Source organism: Camarhynchus parvulus, chromosome Z (genome assembly GCF_901933205.1).
Source record: "Camarhynchus parvulus chromosome Z, STF_HiC, whole genome shotgun sequence".
NCBI classification, from domain to species: Eukaryota; Metazoa; Chordata; class Aves; order Passeriformes; family Thraupidae; genus Camarhynchus; species Camarhynchus parvulus.
Window position 1 is genome coordinate 25,494,129 of NC_044601.1, and position 24,837 is coordinate 25,518,965.

Below are 24,837 nucleotides of genomic sequence, written 5' to 3' on the forward strand. Positions count from 1 at the left end.
TAAAGTTCATGGATTATTTTACCAGTGCTATGACATACCCATGTCCAGTGTCTTGCAAGCCCAAAACAATCTGTGAACCTTTTCAAAAAGCAGCTGCTGAGAAGTGGAAATGAGACCTCAAGGCATTGCAAGATTTGTACCTTATTAAAATGTAGGCTGAATTCCTTACAGATACCCACTCGGATATCTTGTATAATCTTCTATCGGGATTGTATCTTGGCTTCAGTTTGCATGACATTGCATGTTTTGAATAGGACAAAGGCTCACTGCTGTCAGTCCTGTTTCAAGCTCAGTATTTATCTGCTTCTTTGTGGATACCATTTTTTATCTGGTGTCCAGAAGAGCATACCTCTGCCAGCACACCATTTCCCAACACATTGCTCTTTGGCTTGCATGATTTCTGGAGAGACAAGCTCAGACCTGGATGCTTTTCCTCGCTGTGGTAGAGAAAAGGGACGTCTCTGGTGCCTGCTCTGACAAGAAAGTTGATTCATGTGTAAATTACCAGTTGCCCTTTATTTGCTTGGTCCATGGAGACACACACAGATAAAAGGCTCAGTGGGTCAGAGCTGAGTGTGTGACGGTTTCTCCCATGGCCACGATGACAGGGTTAGGGTTGTTGTCAAAGATTATCAGACAGGCTCTGATGTCTTATCATTATTTACTTGCAGGATAATACATAAAAATAAAATTTGGCGCACAGAAGCCTTTTACAGCATTTCAGCCACATGTGCATTTTCAGGTGCATGATGTCATCACCATCAGCTTTCAATATCAGGAGTTCTGCACATCTGTCTTTATACTGAAATGCTTTGCTTTAAATACCTCTTATACATAGAGAGGGAGCATGCCCCAGGCTTCTTCAGTCCTCTACAGGAAAAAAAAAAAAAAAAAGAAGAAATATTTTCTGAGCAAAATCACTTCTAAATTCATATATTAAAAAGTAACAGAGGGAAGCTTGCAGTAATTTTGAGCTGAAGCCCCTTTTAGTGTGTGATTTTACATGCTTGTAATTCCCAGTCACGGCATTGAACAGCTCTCAAATACTTGCAACACCCCGTGTTGTGTCTCATTTAATAACATAGTTATAATATATTTGTCTACTTTACAACTGTATTTGTATTGGCATATAAAGTGTGCAGCAGCTGGGAGCTGTGTGGGGGTGGCAGAAAGTTATTTGATCTACAAAATCAGTTACTTGTCACTCAGTTGCCTTTCACTGAAGCATAATAAAGAATCATTATGGGCCTATTAGGCAGTGCTGATGTAAATGCATTTTATGTGCCATTTTCAGATCAACAGTTAACCACACAAAAGTAAAGTTGTTAAGTACATCCTTCTTTGTTTAAGAAGGCAAATCATAAATCAGGCAGAATATTAAGCTTATGAAATTTAAATTTGAGACCCCAAGGGTTTTATCTATTAGGTCAGCTTCAGATTAGGCATCAGGCCTATCCTTCGCTTCAATAACAAGTAGACAAAGTCATCTGTGCTAGCTTTCTACTTTTGTGACAGTGTTATGAATGCCTCTTAAAAGGTTTTTGTGGGGGGAAAAAAGCAAACCTTTTAATATATTTAAAAAACCCTAGAAATTAAATGGCTCAGACAGGATTAGGAGAGTGAGGGTTTAACTTGTTGCGCATGCATTTTATATCTCCCATGAGAATTCTTTTCTTCTTCATTGTTATTAATGATATCCCATTTTTGTGTATAATATTGATGCTACTGGAATCACTTAACGGCTTTATTTGCCAGACAGAACCTGTCTGAAAAAAGAAAGTTATTAATGCTAATATTTTGAAATTCTCCTCACATCCCTTGTTATTCTTTTAGTTACTGAAATTACAATTTGAAAATCCCCACATTTTCAGAATCTGGGTTTCATCTTGATCTTATTGGTGGAGTTTGAAGCAAATGTTTTCAAAGCCATCTGTACAACAGTGCACTTTTTGGCTCCTTTTATGGACTACCAAGGTCAGGGGTAAAAAGGAAATATGGAATATGGTAAAAAGCCATAGTTCACAGTCTCATTTTGCCTTCTTCTGCACAAGTTTTCCAGTTAATTTTATTGGTCCATCTGGGTATCCCCAGTACCTGCTGCAGGTTTAGTGGTAAAACACAAGAAAGAATGTTGTACATACTAGCATGTGTACATTATCTGGAAAAGGAAAGGTTTGATAACTTGGTTCAAAAGCTTAGCTGATAATACCCAAAATGGGCTGCTGTGAGCAAATGGCAGGTTTAGTAGTAGTTCATGTGGAGTGTTTGGCACTAGGAGATAGCAGGTAATGGAGATAGCAGTGAAGACTACAGTTTGAATAAGTCCTGATTTAACTGGATAGATAAAAGCTGTGTTCTTAGCTGCAAGCCTACCTAGATGTGTACTATCCTTAGTTCTAGTGTGATGCAGCCTTATCAGTATAAAAACATATTTTCTGAAAGGTATATTGGTAACCCGGTCTCAAAAAGACTTAGGAGAGTTAGTGGAAGGAATTTTTTTTTTTCAGTAATATCAATGTGTTTGTATAGTAACAGAACTGAAATATTTGGCAGTTCTGTAAGTATACAAATATGCTTCATATATGTAAGTATGGAGCATAGTACACAAATACAGCATTTCCTTATTATAAGCAGCAACATTCTGTGGCAAATTTCCTAAGAATATATTTTATACATCTGTGAGGATATTTACGAGATATAATTATACGACAAAAATATTTGAAGGTAGTGAACAGATTTGTTTATACACATAGTCTTTTACTTACCAGGATAGCTGATCACAAATGTGGAATTCTTACTTATATTGTGTCATTAGCATGTGTTCTTATGCATACAGAACTATACCTAACAACAAAGAGCAAATATCAGTGCTAAAACTCAGTGTACAGCATACATGGGCGCTGTCTCTTAAAACTCAGTGAATAAATGCTGCAGCACAATTGGCCAGGTGTGTTTTGAGGGAGATCACTGCATTGTCTTTATCTTGTGAAGCCAAGCCATGTGCTTGATGTAAAGCTTAAGATGAGGCAGATTTTCAGGTGCTTAGTGTTCACTTGTGCCTGAGAACTGCATACTCAAGGCCTGGTTTGTGTTCACCAGTGTTGTGATTTATAAACACAAATCAGTTAATATGCTACAAATTATGTATGCACTTAAACTGAGCGACATTTGAAAACTTGCATGCTATTTGCATGAGATCTGATCTTAGTGCATCAGGTCCTGCAAGCTAGAAACAAGCAAGGAAGGTCGTGGGATGATGTGACTTCCGGCTACATACCCCATCGAGTATGGGATGATTGCAAAGAATCAAGCTGGCTTCTCACCATTTTATGCTTTCTGTCGCATATCATTAATTGATGGCAAACGACTCTTGTGCAGCCACACACTTCTAAGCAAACTTATCTCACCTTCATGCAACTTAACAGCACAAAGAAAATTTTGTTGCTTGTTGTTGTTTAGGGCAGGCACAAAAGCAACAACAAAAACAAGATAAAGTCATGAAGTCAGTATAACAGTAATTCTTATAGCTGTGCATCTCACTGTTTTCTGGATTACTTTGCAAATAATAAATCAAATTCTTCCTCAAGGTGATATGTCAGTAATTTCAAATTTGATTAGCTTTATGTGAAGGATGTTGGTAGATTTCTGTATGAATCTTTAATAGCTCAGCATACAACCTTAATGCTTAGAATGCCCCTTTGTGACTGTGTGGCACACTGAAGTAATGTTAGCTACTTACATCTATAAAATCATGGGGATTCTGGTTGGGGTATGGCTCAGCAAGCTTGACTTTGGCCTGTTCCTCCTAAAAGAATCTGAGACATGTAGTAACTGTTCAAGAATTTTGGTGGGTTTATATTTTGATATCATAGAAGAAAACAGACGGGTCTGAAGGGGAACGTCTACATCATGCAATAACATGACCCATAACTTCAAGCTTCCAGGTGATGGAGTCAAATCTCAAGTGATCCATAGGACATTTAGTCCCTAGAATTGTGAACCACGTCATGTGTAAGGCAAAGAGCACTGATTTTAAGCCTTGCTACTTGATGTGCTGTATTTTTTTGTTGATGGGGCTTTGTGAAAGTGCCAGGTTTTCATCATTTTATAGTTAAAGCTTGTTACAAATCACAACTCAAACATTCCTCCTAGCAAAAGTGCCACAGCAGAAATTTATGTTGCTGCTTGCACAATGATCTATCTTTATTTTCTTCGAAAAGGCTTTAAGGGGGCCTGTATGGATTGCAAAGCTGGCAATTTTATGAAATGAAAGACTTTTTTTTTCCCCAGGTATTTAGCTTTAAAAAGTGAAAAGCTAAATTCTTTTAGTCTTGTTTTTATTCTGGCTTCAGATTCTTCACAGTCTTATTCCCATTCTTTATCCACATTAAGTAAAGATGGTCTTATATTAGCATATGTATTATGAGCCCTTTAAAAAAAACTCACCTACCTGCCTACTCCCTGAGAAGCCTTCCAATTAGTCTTCTACAGTTAATGACATCACTTCAATTTTGGAGGTAGATATTTTGAAAAGGAAGAACTTAAAAAACCCAAAAACATTAGTAAAGCCCAGTAACTATTGTTCAGCAAACTAATTCATGTCTTATGCGCATTCCACATTTCATAATGGGTTAGCTGCTGAGTTTCTCACTTTAGAGAGTTAAACAGATGGGATATTGCTATTTTAAGAAAGAAATGTTTGTGCTAGTGACCAGTTTGCATTCAAGAGAAAGGGAATAGAAGAATTCTTGTCCTGAAAATCTGACTAGTAATTGGAAAGTTTTGACCAAATAATTGAGAAAATTATGCACACGAGAGCACTGACTGCTAGGGCATCTGCACATAGGCCCTGTTAGAAGAGACAGCATTTTCTTCCCTGTTGTGTCAGGTAATTTAAAACATACTGGTAAGTGCACGGGTTAGGAGTCTGCTGGAATAAATCAAGGTGTTATAACATTATGCCTTTTCAGAGCCACTAAGAACTGGGATTTTTGCATTAGCAGTTTGTGTACTGCACAGAGCCAAGGTAGAGCATCCTGTGATGCTAAGCAAAAAATCCTGCTGAGAGTATGTATAGCAACATCTGTCACTGCCAAGGCCAGGATGGATGTTGTGATGTGGCACTAGTAAACAGAGCAACAAACAATAGTTGGTAAAAGATACTGCGCCATAAAACATGGATAAGAGTGTGCAACATGTGTAGTGTTATTAAAACGGTAACATGTTGCATGAGCAGTGTAATTGCCATAAATATACTACTGAACGTGAATGTTTATAAGGTGATTTCCTCTTTGGGCGTATTAATGCTTTCATAATTTGCCTGGCTGGTTACATATTTCATATGAGTATTAGGTATCTGCTTTTGAAACGAAGCCTTCTATGACTTGACTGGACTCAGCAGATTTGCTGTATTTGAAATTGATCAATTAGATCGGTTGAGGGGGTAATTGATTCTGCTTGCTGCAGAGAAGCCTGTGGCTCAGTCATCATTCCTTTTTATCTTATTCAAAGAAAGCTGTCATATTAGCACAGAAATGTATGTGCTGCAGCTGACGCAAGAAAAAGAAACCACGCATGGCTGTCATTCCAAAATAAGTAACTCATATATATCATAGAATCATATATCATATAAAGTTAAAATTTGGATGCTGGTTCTTTCCTATAAGATACTTATTAAAACTGCCATTGGTGATACTAAATCTGCCATTTATGATCATTTGCATGATTCTTCATACAGCTTTTTCATTTATTCATTTTCTTTATCACTGTTCTGATAAACAAATGTAAAAAGAAAAAAAAAGTAACTGTTATCTAAAGCCACAGAAGCAAACTGCGGGGATGAGTCTACAAATGCATGTGATGTGATTACAGAATAATATTGCTTTCAGTGACCAGTCATTCTTACCTCCAACAATGTATGAAGTATTTAAATTTTTTATTGACTTATGTTACAGTGAAAGACCAGCTGAAGCTCATGTTAGAGCGTGAGCAAGATACAAACATTTTGTGCTTCATGCTTTTGTACTCCTACCTGTGTTGTGTCCTTCAAAACCACTTTGTCCCATGTAGTGAGTGCAGCTCTGCAGATCCTTTCTTTTACCACTAGGTTTGCAGAACCACAGGGCTTGTGCATCCTCAGACCAAGCCAACCTGTGATATCCCTTGGAATTGCCACATTCGGCCCATCACCAGTGTTACTCAGCTCCTCTGCTAGTTTAGATGCTAATGCATCTGAGATTTTTGGTGGACTGTGCATCACCCTAAGAAAAAGTTGTGGGCAGGCTTACAAAGTAATTATTTTGTCTTAAACAAGGTTTATTTTGAATGGGTAGGAAAACAGAAAAACAGACTTCTGTGAAACAAAAGTCACCTCACTTATATGTTCGCAGGAGGGGATCCTGTTGGATCACACAGTGTCATTAAAGGACTGATGATTTCTTCAAATTGCTCTCAGTTTTCATCTCAGGAAATAATGAAATAATAGAAACATAAAGCTTTCAGTTGCCTTGTTGTGTGTCTTTCAGTTTCCTTCTTGTGTACCTCATCTATTTTTTCATAACAAACCATTGTTTCTATATTACCTCTTATATGTCATCACAACTACATAATGCAACTACACACTCAGGTTAAAATAGCAGTTACTGTGAAGTAGATGTATAAGAATGACCATTAGGGGAAGCTTTGCTCTAATTTGACTACTGGGGATTTAGGTGACCTGGAAACTTTGAATGTATGAGAAAGAGCCATGTTCTTCCACCAGCAGAGATTAGAGTCAGTTCAGCTGTGAGTTGCTTGCAGTGAGATTCATGTCTATAGATGCTCAAAAAATCCTCCTTGGAGCATGGGGCTCTGTAAAGTTTTTTTCTGGTAATGAGATTAATTCCTTATTGATACTTTTAAAAATAGCCATTAGTCTTTAAATACCTGGGTTTTTTTATCCAAACACTTACAATTTCTTTCACTGCCCATGTAATAGCCAATATACATTTCAAAGCAGTGTATTACAGGAGTTTCCCATATTTAAACTGTGTTACATTCTCCTTCATTTACTCATTGTACTGCACTGAAATGAAGTTATTTCACATTTTGTTGCAAAAGCCTCATCTGTTTGGACCAGTTCTCTCTACTCCCAGGCAATAGCTGCAGGTCAACAGAAGCATCTGGTAGAGAAATGCACAACTGATGCTCAAGGGCAGCATAACATTCTCTGCAAGGTCAACACAAGCTGTACCAGAGCAGCACCAGTAAGCACCATCCCCCTCAGTTTTGTCTGAATCATTTTGACATTGACTAAACTGAATGTCCTTAACTTGTCCCTTCAGCATGTATGCTTCAAATACTCTTCTAATACAGTTTTCTCTGTGTAATTTGTTTTCTTCAACCACGATAAGACTAAGAAAGGCAATTTTATCATGTGATGTTCTATATCAGTTGCAGAGGTGGAGATTTCAGACATGGAGTTTGAGCTCAGACGCACGGGATGGTGAAGCGAGGTGAAGGTGCTGAGAATATTAGTGCAGTAGATTGTTGCCTTCTCTGTAACCCACAGCCAAGGGAGAATGAAGCATTGGGAGTTTTGTCTTTGCCTGTCTCTCCCATAAGGCAGCTCTTACCTAGTTTGGAGTGTCATGAGAGTCATGTGCCACTGTGCCTCTCCTCCCCTCCATGTCTCACCTGTCCCTGCTGTGTCCAGACTGTCTGCTGTCCCTCAGGTCTGCCTCCTAACCTCTTTTTGCAGCCAATTCCCTGCTTTTCAAGGTCTTTGCTTCTCCTGCAGAGGTGTTCCCTTCAGCTTCCTTGGTATTCCTATGCCACTTCTTTGATCTTTTTACGCAGTCAGCCTCATGTCTTGATTCACTCACCCTGCTCCCCAGGGACTAGATCTCCTCTCTATTTACATTAGGCTGCTTTTTTCCCCTTCTCCCCTTGTTCTGCCTGCATTTGGAGCCCAAGAGTGCTGTCTGCACTTAGTTCCTGTGCCTGATCCCACATCAGAGTGCAACATCTGGGAGCAGCAGTGGCAAAATGAAGTCTGGCTTAGCCCTGTAGACTCTGGGCAAACAGCATCTTCAGAGGAGTCTTTGGCCACTTAGACTTGTAGATTCTGGGGACTTTGTGCTGAGCATATGCTAATGAGTTTTTACAAAGGCTTGTGACTAGGCAAAAGGCTGTCTGTTTTTTCATGGGAATTGCAAAAGGACACCAGGGATCCTACCTTCCAAATTTCAAACTGTGAAGAATAGAGACAGAGGAGCTACTCAGCAAAATTCTTGTAAGACTTTTTGTTTGTTTGTTTGTTTGTTTCGTTTTTTTAATTCCTCCCAGCAGGGCCAAAATATGTTTTCCCTCAGTCTTACTTCTTGAAGTGACTAAATCCTCTCACTTGAAATGTAAAAAAATAATAATAATCAGCCTAAGGCAGAGATGGAGCCTGGGAATTTTCATCCCAAATACTTAGCTTGGCAGAATTTATAAACAACTGGAAACAAGCTCTTATAAAGTGAACTATTGAGATCCCAAACTACAGAGGACTTGCTTGCGTTATACACAAAAGTCAGATAAGAATTCCTCTGTGATCCATTTGGGATACAAAACTCAATTAAAAAGAATCCACTTTTCATATTTCAGAAATCCACCTTAAGTAATGGGTGTCATAAGGAAACATTTGATTTCAGCACTTCTCAGGCCATACCAAAGCTGTTGCAACCAGCTGATTTGTTAAATATGTCACAGATTTATTTTATCAGTTTTCTTGTGGGATTTTGTGGGGGTTTTACTGAATCTCTTTTGTTGTGAAACATAATTTAAGTACTTACTTGCACTTTAGAAGTACAGCCCAGTCAGCATTGTACAAGTTGAGCAGTAGGATTCCTTCAATGCACATCTTTAGTGTCTCCTGGGCAGAAAATATGAATATGATAGATGAGGTTATTCTTAATTTGACCAGTAGCAAACTTGTTTCCTACCAGCATCCTTAGTCCTAGGCTTACAGGGCAAATCCTGATGCTTCCACCTATTGCCATGGTAGTAGATGAGATGTGGCATTTCTACCACAAGTGGATTTACATGCCGCATTTCTCTTGCTGTGAAAGAGCAGGAGCACCTTGTCAGTGTGCAGCACGGGGCAGGGTGTCCTTCACGCCAAGGCTCTGTGAAGGCTTCTGCAGCTGCAGAAGGCATGACCTTGGTGAGCAGGCTTCACTGTTCCTCTTGCAGCTGCAGAGGAGCTGCTGTGGCAGTCCAGTTTTGCTAAAGACATTCTGGCATGGAAGCAGGTTTCCCTTGCAGTAAAAAGCCGCAAATCTTTTTGACCACACACACCCATTGTTCCCATTGCAGATGCCGAGATGCCCAGACCTCAGCATGGCACAAAGTTTCCTGAGCTGCCTGGCTGCTACTTTCCTCAGCTTTGCAAAGGAGAGCAAACCCTACATTTACAGTGTTGTGTCCCCTCAGCAGTCCTTCCTCAGAGGGAGTCTTGTAGGCTTTCAGTGTGTGTCTGAATGCAGATCTGGAAAAGCAATTCTGAAACCTGTGAGAATGTGGAATATTTGAACTGTAAAACTTCATTTGGAAAGTAACAATCATGGCTGCAGAGACACTGATGTGAAGTGTTTGTCATTCTGGAACTGTAAAACATGATAAAACATATGGGAATGTTGTTGTCTTCAAGGTCTTTGCTTTTCAGTCACTCGTAGACTCTTCACTTTTCACAACAGAGTGAAAAAAAATGTTTTCTTAATTTAATATTGTGGTTGTAGTGTTTCCTTTATCCTCAGACTAACAGGAAATGTTCCAGCCACAGCACAAGTTTTCCTCAAGTGTTCACATATGAGCTCCTCTCTAACTTCCCTCTACAGGAGATAGTTTTCATATTATCTCATCGCAGGATTTTATGAGCAGTGACTATCAAACTTTAGGTGTCTCTGCATTTGTGCATAATGATATTGGTCTTACTTAGACAAATTTCAGCTCCTGCCTCAATCCTTGTTTTTACAATGAAGTCTCTTCCCTAATGTGTCAATAGTTTGCTTTAAAATTGCTTGAAAAAATTCAATCTATGGTGGTTCAGACAAATTAAACCAAAATAGAGCAATAAGCATTAAATATTAAGACATATGCATGGGCCATCAACAAAAGAACTCCCCAATTGTATTTAAGTGATTTTCTTCATGCTATTTAATGCAATATTTGTAGGCCAGCTGTGTCAATAACTAATAATGCAAGGTGACATAACTCCAGTTCAGTGGTTCTTCAGAGAGAAGCTACCTTGACAACTTCTTTTTATTTTGTTCTAATTTTGTGAAAAAACAAAACTGAGGCTCTTAATGTAAGAAAAAAAAATAATTTGAAACACCAAATTTTGAAACTCATTTAAATATTTCATCTCTCTTGCACTTCCAAATATACTTTCCTGGCAGTTTCTGTTTCTATTCCCAGTTCCCAAGGTTTAACCATCTTTCTGGATAGAAGAAACTGTCATTTTCTTTAGAACTACTACTCTACCATGACACGAGATTTTTCTTGATTTTTCCACAGTCTGTCTCAGCAGCCCTGGTTCTGCTGGAAGATTCCGCATGGACAAATCAGTTATTACTAAAATATTGTATTTTGAAGTGAAAATTGCATTTGTAAATACAAGGCAAATGCATTGTTTTCTGTCTTTGGATGCTTGGGCGTTTATTTTTCCTCTGGCTGGCGAGGAAATCATAAATTGTTTCTTCAACATCAAAATGACTGTGTCAGCTTGAAGATACAGGTTTGGAGCTTGATGTTACCTATTGTATTATTTTTTTAAAGGGTAATAGTGAAGTTCCTGTTCTGAAATAAATATGGTCTCCCAAATTAAGCTTATTTAGTTAGTGTAGCATTTAAATGGAATGGTTAGAAACCTTACCACTCAGTAATTAGATGTCTAAAATTGGATTATCAGAAAAACTCTGATTTTTGAGTTGTTTTGTGTCCTGGTGTGTTTTCCCTGTGGCTGTAAAGTAGAACATGAGTTGCAGTTTCTCCAGGAGAAGCCCCTATCTGTTCTTATCCCACTGACTGCTGGGTCTCACTGAGCTTTCTCCAGCCACATCTCAGCAATGGGGCCCCACCAGTCACACAAGCAAACCCATAGTAAGTATCCGCAGCTCTAAAGGATTTATTTGGTTGGGGTGCTTTTTTTTCCTTAATATGAGCTTAATATTTCCCTTCACGTTCATCCCAGACTTCTGAGTTCTCCCTTCTACTGTTGGCAGACCCACCTCCCACACTGATGTTCATGTCTGACTCCCATAGACAGGGATGTCAGGAGAGCTGTTGGCAGAGGTCAGCACATGCCAGCACACAACATGCCTTCTCATCTCATCTGCCGTGCGCCTGCCTTCGGCTTCGCTCTGCCTGCGCCTCACTTCACTGCCTCCCCCACCTGATGCCTGTCTTCAACTCTCTGCCGCGTGACTGGCTTGCTGCCCTTGCATCCTGAGCATCACCCATGACTGATTTTGGGTGGTGCTGTTCAGAAGAGGTGGGAAGCAAGGCACATGCACTGTGCATTTCCAGGCAGAGCTGCCGTCTGCTATAATAAGGAGGAGCATTAAGCAGGGAGTGAATGCAGCTTTATGATCATTAATCTCAAACAGTCCCTCTAGTGACATCTCTGAGTTTAAGTCACAGGAAGTGTGATATTATTAAGCTTAGTTAAATTTAGTGTAATTCACACCTGCAGAGCCTTTTTTGAATTAGTGTTTAGTCTTAAATTGCCAGTTTCCATGATATGGGGTCTTCATAGTATCCCGCACTAGGCCTTGATGTGTTATGAATTAGAGTGCAGAAGCCTAAAATCCAGATAACATATGAAAATCCCTCAAGTTTCTGAGTACTTCTGAGACAAATATACAATTCATTTAGTTTGCAAGACTAAGCAGGGATGGTACCCTTACAAAAAATTCTTTCCTTCTTTATTTGTTCTCACAGCGTAGGTGTGGAAATGGGGTCACTGGAGATCTCTTTTGCAAAGCCCTGTTTATGAGCTGTGTTTTTTGCCCAGTACAGTTGGTCTTTGCCACACAGTTCACCTCATCAGACGGTAGTAGGTGCAGACCCGTATTGATTACTATGACTTGTGGGAGAGAAAAATCTTTGCACTTCAAATTTGGTATAAATTATAAATAGCATCTCCAAAGACTGTGAGTCACACAAGTGTCACTCTTCTGAGACAGCCATATGTAAAGCTGTTGTTGTAGAGGTTATTAATTTTATGATTGCAGCACAGGTGTACTTTACCCACAACAATGATCATTGTCCATAAAATCCCACCATCTGGGTTCAGTCACCTGCCTCCTTCAAGAATGGTCATTAACAACACCTAGCAAAGGTTATGCTAATAAAAGAAAGTTAATCCTCACTATATTGGTGTAAATTCACTGGTGAAATCACCATCTTCTCAGCATTTTTCTCACTAGTACAGCTATGCAGACACCTGGAAGTGGGTCATATAAGTCCTAGATGCCCAGGATGGGGGGATGTAATACATGTACATATATAAACAGCAGTTGATGTGATGCAAACGAGAAATATTTATATGGCATGGGTTAGTCATAAATTACTTACTGCAAGTGCGCAAGGGTTATTCACACCTCAAATATACAAACGTTTATTTTTTCCAGAAATTTATTTATACTTACTTGGCATAACTAAAATTTTATCAAACTTAAAGGAATTTGTTATTTACTCCCCAAACATTATTTTTAACTCCATTTGTTACTTGTTGTTTGTATTCTGGTGCCCCAGCTTCATTTCCCATGGCATTTTAGAAACTCGGATATGTTTCCTTTCCATTAAATCATTAAGAAAATGCCCTGAATTTCCCATGAAACTATTATTCTCACCTAGGAGATAAATATCTCATTTCTCTGATCCTGCAGAGTAGGGCAACTGCAGTTTCACAGATTTGTCCTCTTTTTCTGCCCTCACCACTACATCTGGGTAGTAGGATCATCTTGTATTCAGCTTTTTTTAATACTTGCCAAATACTTTTCTGACTTTCCAGTCAGACCTGGGAAAACATGGAGAAGAAAGATGTGTTGAATGCCAGCAGCTGGAAGACAAAGGTGTTTGTGAGGAGAAACTGGATGGGTGCACTAGCAGTCAGGTAGAGGAGGTCTTCCTGAAATGGCTGAAACAAAGTCAGAAAAAGGCAGAAATTGGTGGGCCATGAGAACAGGACAGCTGAGATCAGTGTGTGGATGAGATGGAGCAAGATCAAAGCCAGACACTAAGCATGAGTTCAAGGAGAGCTGCCAGGTGAGCAAGTTATAGAAGAAGAATTCAAAATTGGATATCCTGGAGAAACAGGTGTTCCGGAGAAACAGATGTCCCAGGTGGATGAAAAACAGGCAAGGAGTAGGAAAAGATTCATTTGAAATGAAGCCTTAGGAAGGAGATTAAAGGGCATTCCTGCCACTGTGGCTTGGACACATACTTAGCATTATGGGGCAGGGGGAGAGGGGGACATGGAAACACTATATCTGCCTGAGACATTTGGGAATATTTTCATTGCCAAGCCTCATGTGTTTCTGTGCATGTACAGAAGTAATATCATTATAAGGTGCAAACTTTAAGGTCAGGAGTTGAAGTGTTTGTGGAGCTTAGACACCTCAGGGTGTGGTGAGTGACTCAATTGGGAATTTCAGGATCACTTGGATTTAGGCTCTTCAGTTTCACCTCTTTTGATGTAAGGAAGTGAATCCTTTGTGGCAGGTGGTGGCTCCTGAAGTTGGTCTCCAGCAAAAGCAGGAAGGCAGATCAACAGCCCCATCTTAGTCCACCATTTGCTAACCGCATTTCCACCATCCTGCAGGAGCAGCCATCAGAAGGGGAGGATCAGGTGCAGATGAAGTGAGGTTTCCCACAGGACCAAAGTTGGCGCTGTAGAGGTAGCACTTGGATTCTTGAGATTTTTTTATTTTACCTGTCACAGGATTAGCCTCTGAAGACAAATCAAGGGGAAGTGCCTTTTCTGTGACATTGGAGGAGTTTAATTGTGTTGAGTCAGGTTAGGTTAGGTTAGGTTAGGTTAGGTTAGGTTAGGTTAGGTTAGGTTAGGTTAGGTTGGAGCCAGCCAGAGACAGTAGTCCCAAGATGAAGCAGATGGGTTAGTGAATACCGTTGTACCTATGAAAGTGTTCTGGACTTGGATTGACTGCAGTCTTTTGTCTACACAGATACAACAGGACACTATAATCAAAGTAAAAAATTCAGAAGGAAAAAATGTTTTTGAACTATTTCTTATCTAGAAGATTATAAATGTTTTACACTGTAGGAAGGGAGAGGTAGTGTATTCATTAAAGGCTTGCAAGGTATGAATTCAGATTCTCACTAAAATCATAAAAACACACTGGGTGTTTATGTATTTCACGCCCCATGCATGTTCTCATTGCAGCTTGTTCCTTAGACACAGGCTCATTCCTGTCCCTCAAAAGACCTTATTTACTTCCACGGCTGCTATGTCAGCATCCACACAGCTATGTCAGTCTTCAAGCTCTGCTTCTGGTGTGAAAGAACAGAAAATTATATTCTGCTACTTTATTTTAAAATTGCTTTAGTGTAATTTGTTCTTGTGTTCAAAACTTCACAAATTGGCAAGTAGTATGTGCTTATCCTGCTAGTGATTAAGAACCTTTTTACATCTTTAGTGTGTGGAGTGTCTCTACTGTCATGTTAACATGTTTTAAAGCTTTGCTGCCTCTCCTAGCTGCTCCTTGGTGCCAGCATTGCCATTTCCATGGTGTTGCATTGGCTGCTGTGTTTTTGGAAAGTGCAAAACTGCGTTGGTTTATGCATATGCTGCTGGTACATCCAGATGTTTGATGGCACAATTACTATTTAGAAACAAATAATCATAAAATGTCATTACAAAGAGGAGCTATTTTCTAAGCAGCTGGTTGTTTCCCTTGTCCTGGTGTCACTGATGAATTTCTTGCATTAGTAGAGTTCTCACAAGATAGCAAGAGTGTGTATCCTTCAGGTCTCTGCCCCATGGGCAGTAAAAAGCTGCGGGATTTTGGAATAAACTCAGATTTAAAAATCAGCCCTTGGGTATTTAAGACTAAAGTAACTTGCAGGAATTGCTGCAGAATGTTTTAAATTAGTTTAAATATAGTTTATAAAACTTGTATGCTTGTTAACATCAGCAGCATTGCTGCGTGAACAGAGCTCCTGCTGTGGGCTCAGCAGAGCTCAGGTCCATTCCTCATTTTGGCTGAGCCACTTGGTTTGCAAAAGCCCAGTAATGATGACTTCTCCCTTACAAAACTGTTAGATGTGTCTTTGCAAAGCAGTGAGGAGAAGGGGGTATAACTGATGGCTTGCATCATGCTGCAGCGTGTTAAGATCTGTCAGGTATATTAGTATTTTTCAGGTTTATAACCTGTGGAAGCTGTGAGGCTTGAATGGTTGGTTTTCAGTGGTTTCACCCAAGAGGTCTTGTGGTTGTAAGTTCTCTCATGAAGTGATGAGTTCTGAGCAAGTCAAAACTTCCTTTATTTAAAAGCCAATTTGCCTTTCTCCTAGTTGAGAAAATAATTGTTTCAAATGCTATCTACTTTATTTGTACTCTTGCTTGCAATTTTATATAGCTGTTTTTCCTAAATCATGATAGAAAATATTCATGGGCATTTAAAAATTTGTCTCACTAACATATATTATTCAAATGCTTCAGAGCTACTGTGAAGTACCTTGCTAATACAATCAATTTTAGATGTTGCTTAGATAAAGCCAATGAAGTCACAGAAGCAACAAGCCTGGATAGAAAGAAACACAGGAAGTTACTTAATTTGTCCATATTGCCCAGGGTGAGGTCAACTATACCCATAATATTCCTAAGACATGGTTGTCTAACCTATTCTTAATTTCCATTGGTGAGATCCTGCACTTACCATTAGTGTGTTCTTAGCCCAAAAATATCTTTGTAAGATGTAACCTGAGTATCCCACCTCGCATTTGTCAGGTAAGGAATTTTTATACTTGAATTACATACAGTAAGGGTGAAGTTACAGGTATGGATAGGTAGATGGAAGGATAGATTGACAGACAGACAGACAGTGTTGTTGATACACATACTATATAGATGGAGATAGATATATGAAGATTGTATAGAGATAGGGATAAAGATAGCAGTAGAGAGGTGAACATGTATATCAATATAAATATAACTTCAAGCCCTACCTTCTTCTCTCTGCATGGTACGCCATTTTAACATGAGTTTTAAAATCTATGGTTGCATAATATTGCACACATCTTTACTGATCTCTTCTTCAAGGAAATGGCTTGCTCTCCTGCAAAAATTTATTGCATTGGAAATTGCTGCCTCTGACAATGTTGTTCAGACACCATCTTTACCTTTTTTAATACATACTCAAGAGAAAATTGCTTGACTCTGGTGAACCAGAAAATGACCTCACTTTTGATAACCTGTGCTCAGGAGAGAATGACCTCACAAGTTTCACTTATTTGGCCAGTTCACATGTAGAGGAACAAACAAATGACCTGTGCTCGTAGGACTGCCCTTAATATTAAATGAAGAGTAGTGAAAAATAATGATGGTCATGTTAGAACTCCTATCTCTTTCCTACTTTGCAGACCTTGCTTGCAATGAGCTTTTGTGTGGATCTTTGCATCTTGTTGCTCAGAGGACAAGAGGAATTTACTAATTTTTTTTTACTGTTTTTAAGCACTTGCTTCTTGTGGGAAGTTGGTGTGTTGTAAACAATGAGTGGAAGAAAAGCAAATTGCAAGTATTGAGAGTTCAGAGGTGAACTTTTTTCTTGGTAGGATGCTTGTCGTTCTGTTTTCATCATCCCACTAAAGATTATTATAGATAATACTTGTCCAACAAAAATAAGAACTGCTTTGTGTCACAGTAGATAATAACTAAGTAAAAAATTTCTATAGTGTGTGCAGTCTAGTTTCTAGCATTGCCATGATTTTTCTTATATTGAGTCTTAACCAGTTTATTGTGTGTCTAAGCCCACTTAATAAGCTGTATTTTATGTCTTCAAATGGTTCTGTTTCTTCCCTCTTGGCTTCTCCAAAGAATTCATTTCCCTACAGTTACTTTCAGATTATTATCATGTCCATGACTACACAAACGATTACTTCTTAGCCAAACTAAACACATCAAAGTTTGAGGATTGTTTTGAGGTTGAGTTTTTTTATGTCCCCTCAGAAATTACTGCTTTCATTTCATTAATTGGTGTTTAGCTTATATCTTAATTTTGCCTAAGTTTTTAATCTTTCTTTACCATTATGACATCTAGAAGTGCTTAAAAACTCCTGAGGTCATTGAATCTCAATGTTCTTGAGTTTATGGACTCATTCACAATTTTTCCTGAGGCTCTCATTTTCCAAGTCAGAACTATTGCATGATTTTAGGCAAGATGTATTTTTTTAAATCTCCTTTTCTGTTAGCTTTACTGGGGATGCTCTGAGAGCTTCTTCTGTTTTGGGGTTTGAGACCTGGATGTTTACATCAGTAGACCAAAACAGTCAAAAAGACACAATAATTTCTTCCTATGCTGATCAACAGGGTAAAGGAATTTTAAGTAGAGAAACCTTACGAATTAAAGGTAGTTATGTCATACTCGATAGTATCTGATGTACTGGAGAGTAAAAAATTGAAATTCCTGTTCAGAAATAGCTTTGTGATACGAAGTAAATTGTTAGCATACAGAAAGATGGATGCAGGACAGGCGGGTAGCATCTCTTATTCACACCTCAGTGCATATTTGAACAGTATTGTTTTATTGCTACAGAACTGAATACCTAATAATTGAATAAGTTCTTCAGTGTGTATGTGGATAATGTGATAAAGAAAGAAAGAAATTTCCATTGATTTATAACTTTCAGGAGAAAAAATCCTTTCTGAAAGGTCTGTCACACTTGTCTACGCAGTCAAATGGAGTTGGATCTGTTAGTTTACCTATAAAAGACGAATTAATTGTGTTGCTTTTCATGTTTAATAATGTTTAAAGTGTTTCTGCTCCTGCAAATGCCCACAAAAGTCTGTATTTCAACCTCTGAACCATTTGAATCAAGTTCTGATAAGACTGAGTGCCTTTTACATACCTAGCTTGAATCATAAATGTAAAAGCAACCTCTGCCACTGTCTACAGACAAGGTGGCTAAGCTACTCGCATTGGCATTTTGCAGCATGACAGGGTCTCAGTGTAGATCATGATCACAGGGAGCAAACTGTCTGCTGAGCAAGACCTTGTTGAAGAGCAGCAGAATTCTCTATCCCAATGGGGACTAAACCCCAAGGCGTGGAACACCCTTAATTCATTTTGAAGCCCGCGCTATTTAGCAATGAGCTGTCACTTAGAGAAGCAGACCTGAGGTCAGCCCTGTGGCTAGTATCTGTGGAGAAGCTTTTCAACCTGGAAACTTTTCTCTGCAGAAATATTTCAGCACTAAGGCATGTATGAAGATCTCTCACAGCTCCTGTGCAGCAGGAAACCTTTGTCCCACACATCTTGTAAACGCGGTGGGGGGCCACCATTGTGCTGTGCATCTTCTGAGCACCGCGGGAGGAGGCTTTTGTCTGACACAGTGGGCAGGCACTGTAGGAGGGCACCTTTGTCCTGCACAGCCAGTAATCGCTCCGCAAGAGCGAATTATGGTGATTGCAGAGCTCTTCTCTCTCCAGACACTCTACTTTCAGATGGAGGAATTTGTCAGCCTTGCTAGGTGAAGAGCTGCTTTTCCTGAGTGGAAGTGGAAAGGGAAGACAGTGAAAGTGCCTTTGCATGAATGTGTGCAAATGGCCATCAGGATCATTCACATAGTCATACTGCATTACCACCCCTGCAACCACCATTCCCAGTTTCAGTCTTTGCTTTTCCTCTTCCCTGTTTTTCCTACCCATTTAGGCTGCCCTTTTAATTATTATTTCTTTGTTCCTTCTTATGTTTGTACTATCTCCTAATCAATATGCTATTCCTATATTCAGTATCTATATTCTCAGTATTCTTTCAGATTACTAATAACCACATTTAAAAGACTTGAGCCCAAATACTAATCCTTCTGGGACTTCATAGGTATATTTTCAACCCCATATTACTACTTATTATTAGTCTTCTCAAATGCTTTAACCACTTCTCCAAAAGTGTGCCAGTGCCCATTTTCTAGAGTCCAAGATGATGCACAATGGGAAAGGCATAACTCAACATCTGTGAGATGGGATGGGATGAGATGAGATATGAGACAAGATGCTGAATCTGGACCCTGTAGAGATGTGATGTGTACTGCAGCTGCTGGTGAACATGCTGCTGGCAGCTAGAGCCAGTGCAGGTATGGCAGCACATATTTGGGAGCTGCATTACTGTAGATCTCGAGTGTTTGGGGGCCCCTTGACTGGCATAAAGCAACTAATTTGCAAGTGAGAGGTAGGAGTGACCATAGCCCATTAGAGCAGTGAGGGTTATAATCCATTTTAAATGATTACATTGGTTCCCACTGCCTCAAGGCTGCCACGTTGACCTATGTCAAAAACACAGCAGTGGATAAGTCTCTCACCTGCTGATTTTTGTTATTCAATAAAGTTTGGGTTTTATCTGTTCTTGTCAAATTTGAGCCTGTTGTGTCTACTGTTATCCTAGAGGTACTTGTGATTTTTTATAATGTTGATCCCTTTCTTTACTGGTATTCAGACATGAATTTTATGGGTGGTAGTTAGTTTCAATTAATCCTCCTTTTCTCAAATTAGAAATTTCTTTTCTTCTCATTCCCACCTTAGTCCTCTGGTGCCTACCTGATTGTACATAAATTCTCAGAAATAATTGCCAGTAGTCCAGCAAGTTCATTAACTGATTCCCTGAAGACCCACATATGCGTGTCATCCAGACCTGATAATTTGGATATTAAATTTTTAAAAGTATTCCCTTACCTGGTTTTTTGTATCAACAACTGTATTGTCAAGTCTTCATTATTTCTAATTATATATCTCCTTATGGTACTTGGTAAATTGATTCTGGAACTTGTTCACTGTTTTACTGTCATTACTCATTTCACCTCACACATTATTGATTCCACCATCTCTTTGGAGCTCCTTTCCAATGATGTTATGCACGTGTTAAAATATATATTCATTTCTCTCTACATCTCTTCATGCTGGCAAGTGGGAGGCTGGTTTGCCTTTTGACGTTTCTGTCATTTATTTCAGTGGAGCTGGGACTAGGAGGGATTAATACTTTTTTGTTCTGCAATTGTTGCCTTTGCATATTTTAGAGTATTCTTGCTGTTTCCCACACTTAACAGGGTTTTTATATCTTTTCCATGTTGCATGCTTCTAAGATTTCTCAAAGAATTAATATCTGAAATCACTACATGCTGTGTAACAGCCCATCAATTAATACAATATATTGAATCATGATTTATCATCACAGCTGTTGAAATTAGTGAGCACTAAGAATATCTATCTCAGAGGACCTCAGCTTTAGAACAACTGCTTCTTATTGTCTGTCTCTTAAAAATTATTCTTTCTGTTAAAAAATAGATGGCTGTTCATGCATTTAATTTAGATCTGTGTACTACTAAATACACAATTGAGATTGCAGTCATCAGTGGTATTTTTCCTCCGGCAAAAATCTTATGGCCAAAATCTGTTGTCACCCTTAGGACATAATTCCACTTGCTTAAGTTGAATTTTCCAAGCCTTTGGTATATAAATCATAAATGCACAGTGTGTGCAATGTTACATTTTTAGAGGTCTCCCGTTAGTAGTAGTTAAATGTGAATACGTAAGGGCAAAATTCAACCTTTAGAAATGACTGTAAAGGTCCAAGGCAGATACTTAGCAAGCTTTTCTTATTGCAATATTAATCAAGCAAAGAATCATCATAATCCTGGAAACTAAATATCCATTGTAGTGATTTTATCACCAGGGAAATTGTTCATCTGCCAGTAAGATTGTTACTAGGAAAAGGAAAATAGGGAGTGTTAAAATTGCTTTAGACTGCTGAATCATTGAGTCCCTCTAGACTCAAAGCTTGAATTGTTTTTTGAGAAGAGTGGGTTGAGAGGAGTTGCCACAGGAAAGCTGTAGGTTAATCAGTTTCAGTAACACTAGTGAATGTGAGCATGATCTCTCTCGGGAACATGAGGAAAGTGCATGGGAGAAGGCAGGATGAAGAGACACAGGAAGGCTTCAGAAACTTACTTTTTTTTTTTTTTTTGTTATGGCTTTAAGGGTTTTTTTTTTTTTTTTGTTTTGTCATTTTTTGTTTCTGGATGACCCTTTTACAGAGGAGGAAGGTTGTTGATGAAAAAGGAAGAAAGGGGAAAAAACCCATAGTATTCACAGCCTATATTTTCATCTTAATCCAGTGGATATTAATGATGACTATTACAACCAAGACGGAGAATGCAGACAGGCAGAAGTGAGGAAGATGTGTTTGTGTGGGAATATCTGTGTAGGGACCAGAAAGCCACATGGAATGATGTTTTGCCTTCAGGGCTCAAAGAGGTGTTCACCATATGCTGTGACACAGTCATGTGGGAAGGAGGTGAAACCCCTGTGCAGGAGTGTCCTTAGAGTGTGTTAGGACAGCCTATCCCTCCGTAAAATCAGCTTTGGTAGATGACTTTTGTGTGCATGGTAGCAGTGGGCAGTTACAGTATACCAAGCCAAGCCATAACTTCAGGGACGTGTCTGTTAGGCTGCAGGTTTTGCTAGAAGGGAAGCTTTATCCTCCTGCTGTGTTGGGCCACTTCTGTGTTTCCCGGGTGGGGAACGATTCTTGATGAGTATTGCTATGAGGAGTCTTACAGGGGATGGGATAGGTGATCTCTACTGAAAGCCACCTGCAGGTTAGAGTTAGAGAAACTTCTGTGTTGGACAGGACCCTTGGGATCATGGAGCCCAACTCAACACAGCACTGCCAAGTCCAGCACTTGATAGGATGGACTACCTCTCAGCAAAAAGAATTTCTACAAAGATGGGTGAATTTAAAGGTGGAAAGCATTTGTATAAAAGGAGCATGTGGGAAATTTTTGGAAGATGTCATGAATTGTCTCTGTACAATGAATATGAAGAGGGAGAGGAAAATGTGTGTGTGCACGTGACATGGATGCTCTTTGTACAAAAACATCTCTTTGTGTGAGAAGTAGTGTCTTTCCAGGTAGGGCTTTTTTGAGGGTTGGTTTGCTTGTGTGATGGCTGCCTTTGAGGAAGCAGGGACGTGCAATGTGGCAGGCAGTGCCTCCATCAAAGACTTTCTGGGGGTGAGTGGGGGGTGCTCAAGGATGCTCAATGGATGGATGCCTAGAGGGTCCTGGCAGGGATGTGAAGCTAGGAATGCAGCAAATGCCATGCCAGAGCAGCCATCCCATATCCCCAGGTACTGATGGCCACCCTATGTCCTGCAGGGACCATCATCCACCCTGGACTGCATCCCTCTCCACCTGCCAGGCTGTGGCCACTGTGTCCCTCATTGTTGTCACCCTCAGATTGTGATACTGTCACAGAACTGTTGCTAGGCAACAAATGTGGTTGCTGGGTCTCAACGAATAGCTGAAGGGGAAAGTGAAGTGTTGCACCATTGTAGAGTAACCATAGCAATGACCTACTATCACAGACTAAAGAATTATCATTAGCAATGTTAAAGTATCAAACAGAGGCCCAGGATCCAAAGACTACCAGGCAGCATCTCTGCATAATTGGGTTACCCAGGAAGAGGTCCCAACTCTTTCACACCCGTTGGCTGCTTATCTCCATTGTCTTGGTTTTGTTTTGGGGGTTGGTTGTGGGGGGAAGGAGGAGGGAGTGTGGTTGTTTAAATAAAGCAAATGTGTTGAGGAAAGCACTGGCAAAACAATAGAAGCATACAGCAAAATAAAATACAGAGATAAATCTGTGTACAGAGGGGAGATACGAATAGGAAAGGTCCACTTTACTGTCTCAATATTATCCGTGGGAGCAGGTGCACAAAGGATGCCTTCATGATGCATGAGATGTAGTTCAGATCAAGTGTTCTCTTTCACTTGAGAACAGATATGCCAGGCTAAAAGCAGTATAAAATGAAAAATAAATAATAGAAAGTATGTCTGAAAAGTAGACACTTTCTTTTTCCCAAGGTAGGCCAGATCAGTGAGGTGCTTCAGTGACCTTTTATTAGCAGAGTGCTTTGGGACCTTATTTTCCCCGATACAAGACATGTTGAGGATCTCTGATTGTGATGTGGGTGGCTGTGCGTGTGCATACATGTATGTTTGTGCATGTGTCTGTCTGCTTGTGTGTGCAGTTGTTCTTGTCAGCTGCCCCAGAGCTCAGCAGCAGGACAGCTCTAACCCTTCCCAGGCTCCCTCCAGACCAGCTGCAGCAGCTGGGTGTCTTCTGTGAGTTTTGTATTTTTGCATTTTACGGAGCATTTATCCTGTGAACACCCAGCAAGTCAGAGAACGACCCTTAGTCAAACTGTCACCTTTGTGTTTTGCAGGTACAGAACGCCATGAACTAACTTCTTGGAAGAGTTTTCCATCTGTTTTCAAATTCTTCAGTGAGGCTGTAAAGGCAAAGAACAGCTTGGTGAAACCAACCCCAACAAGGCGCTCCAACAAGATAAAATACGAAGAATTCTAAAAGGAGGGGAGAAAAAAAAAACACCACTAATGTCTTTACTGCTTGTTTTCTGCAAGGAGTCTCCCAGCCCCTCATTAGATTGTTTTCTTCCTAGAGCACAGGGTCGTGATGTATACATCTAAATAGCGTTTTGCATTATTTCTAGATGAGTGCAACTGTCAAAGCAATATGGGTTCACTGGTTGTGCTTCCTGTGGGCTGTAACTTGGATTTTGTGCTGCCCATCAATGTGCAGATTAAGGCTGACAGTGGTACTGCACAGTGCAGCATGGTGCAGCTCTAATTGCCCTGACATAGCCCTGCACCAAGCTGATGCCAGAATTTAACAGCTTCCTCACAGTCCTATTGCCTGCAGGATATTTTGCAGCTTCCTTCTATTTTAAGACAGAACAAAATACAAATTACTCTTTTCTAAAAGATGGACCTAACTCAAACGTGTTAACCAGCCTATGATTTTACACCTAGTAGCCTTCCCTTACTCTGGGACCAAGTGGAATTGACTTCTAACTCTCTCATTTTTCTGCTGGCAAGAGTGTCCAAGAAGTTTGGCCCAGAATTCTAGAAAGGCTCCATTGCTGAAGAGATTTTCTCTTGCTAGATCAACAGCATTATCTGTAGATCTTCTCTTCCTTTGGAAAGCTCTACTTTAAAAATGCCTATTCATTAACAGGCTGGATCACACTGTGAAATATGACAGGAAAAAAAAGACACACTGCATATTCTTTTTATTTTTAAACACAAAAATGCTTCCATTTTCATATGCTGAGTTTGTAATGACTTGCCATCCCATGATTATTCCCTTTTCCCTAAACTCACAGGTTCCTCCTCACTTTTCCAGTCTCTCTGACAAAGGTTGACCAGCAGGGCATTCTGTGTAGGGATTTCACACCATGCATAAGTGGTGTGTGGCTGTAGCCATAACTGTGGTGTCAGGCAGGTTTTCTGCACTAAAACTAAGGGAAAAGATGTGCTTGATGGCATGCCCAGTGAGCAAGCACTCTAAGTAAGCTCCTTTGGTGTTGATAATACTGAATTAAAGTTGTCCTTTCTTTAATGGCCATGCCCACCTCGCCTCTGATGCTGTTAGTGGCAAGGAGGTGCCACTCAGACATGAGTTTTGGACCCAGTCCCGCCCTCTCCTCACACAGTGTGTCCAATCCTACAGCTGGGGGCCAGAAGTGTTGCTGGGGAGCATTAAAACGAGACAATGCC

At 39.8% G+C, this 24,837-nt stretch overlaps 1 protein-coding gene across 8 annotated transcripts in view; it reads left to right on the forward strand.

The window, feature by feature from the left end:
- Positions 1-24,322, forward strand: part of FAM172A (family with sequence similarity 172 member A) — a 257,531-nt gene extending 233,209 nt beyond the window's left edge. For all 8 annotated transcript variants that reach the window (XM_030968383.1, XM_030968376.1, XM_030968378.1 and 5 more), the window contains one exon: positions 23,484-24,322. In XM_030968383.1, coding sequence (XP_030824243.1) covers positions 23,484-23,626 — 143 coding nt within the window. In that variant the 3' untranslated portion in view covers positions 23,627-24,322. The remainder of the gene's footprint in view (positions 1-23,483) is intronic.
- The last annotated feature ends 515 nt before the right edge of the window (positions 24,323-24,837 follow it).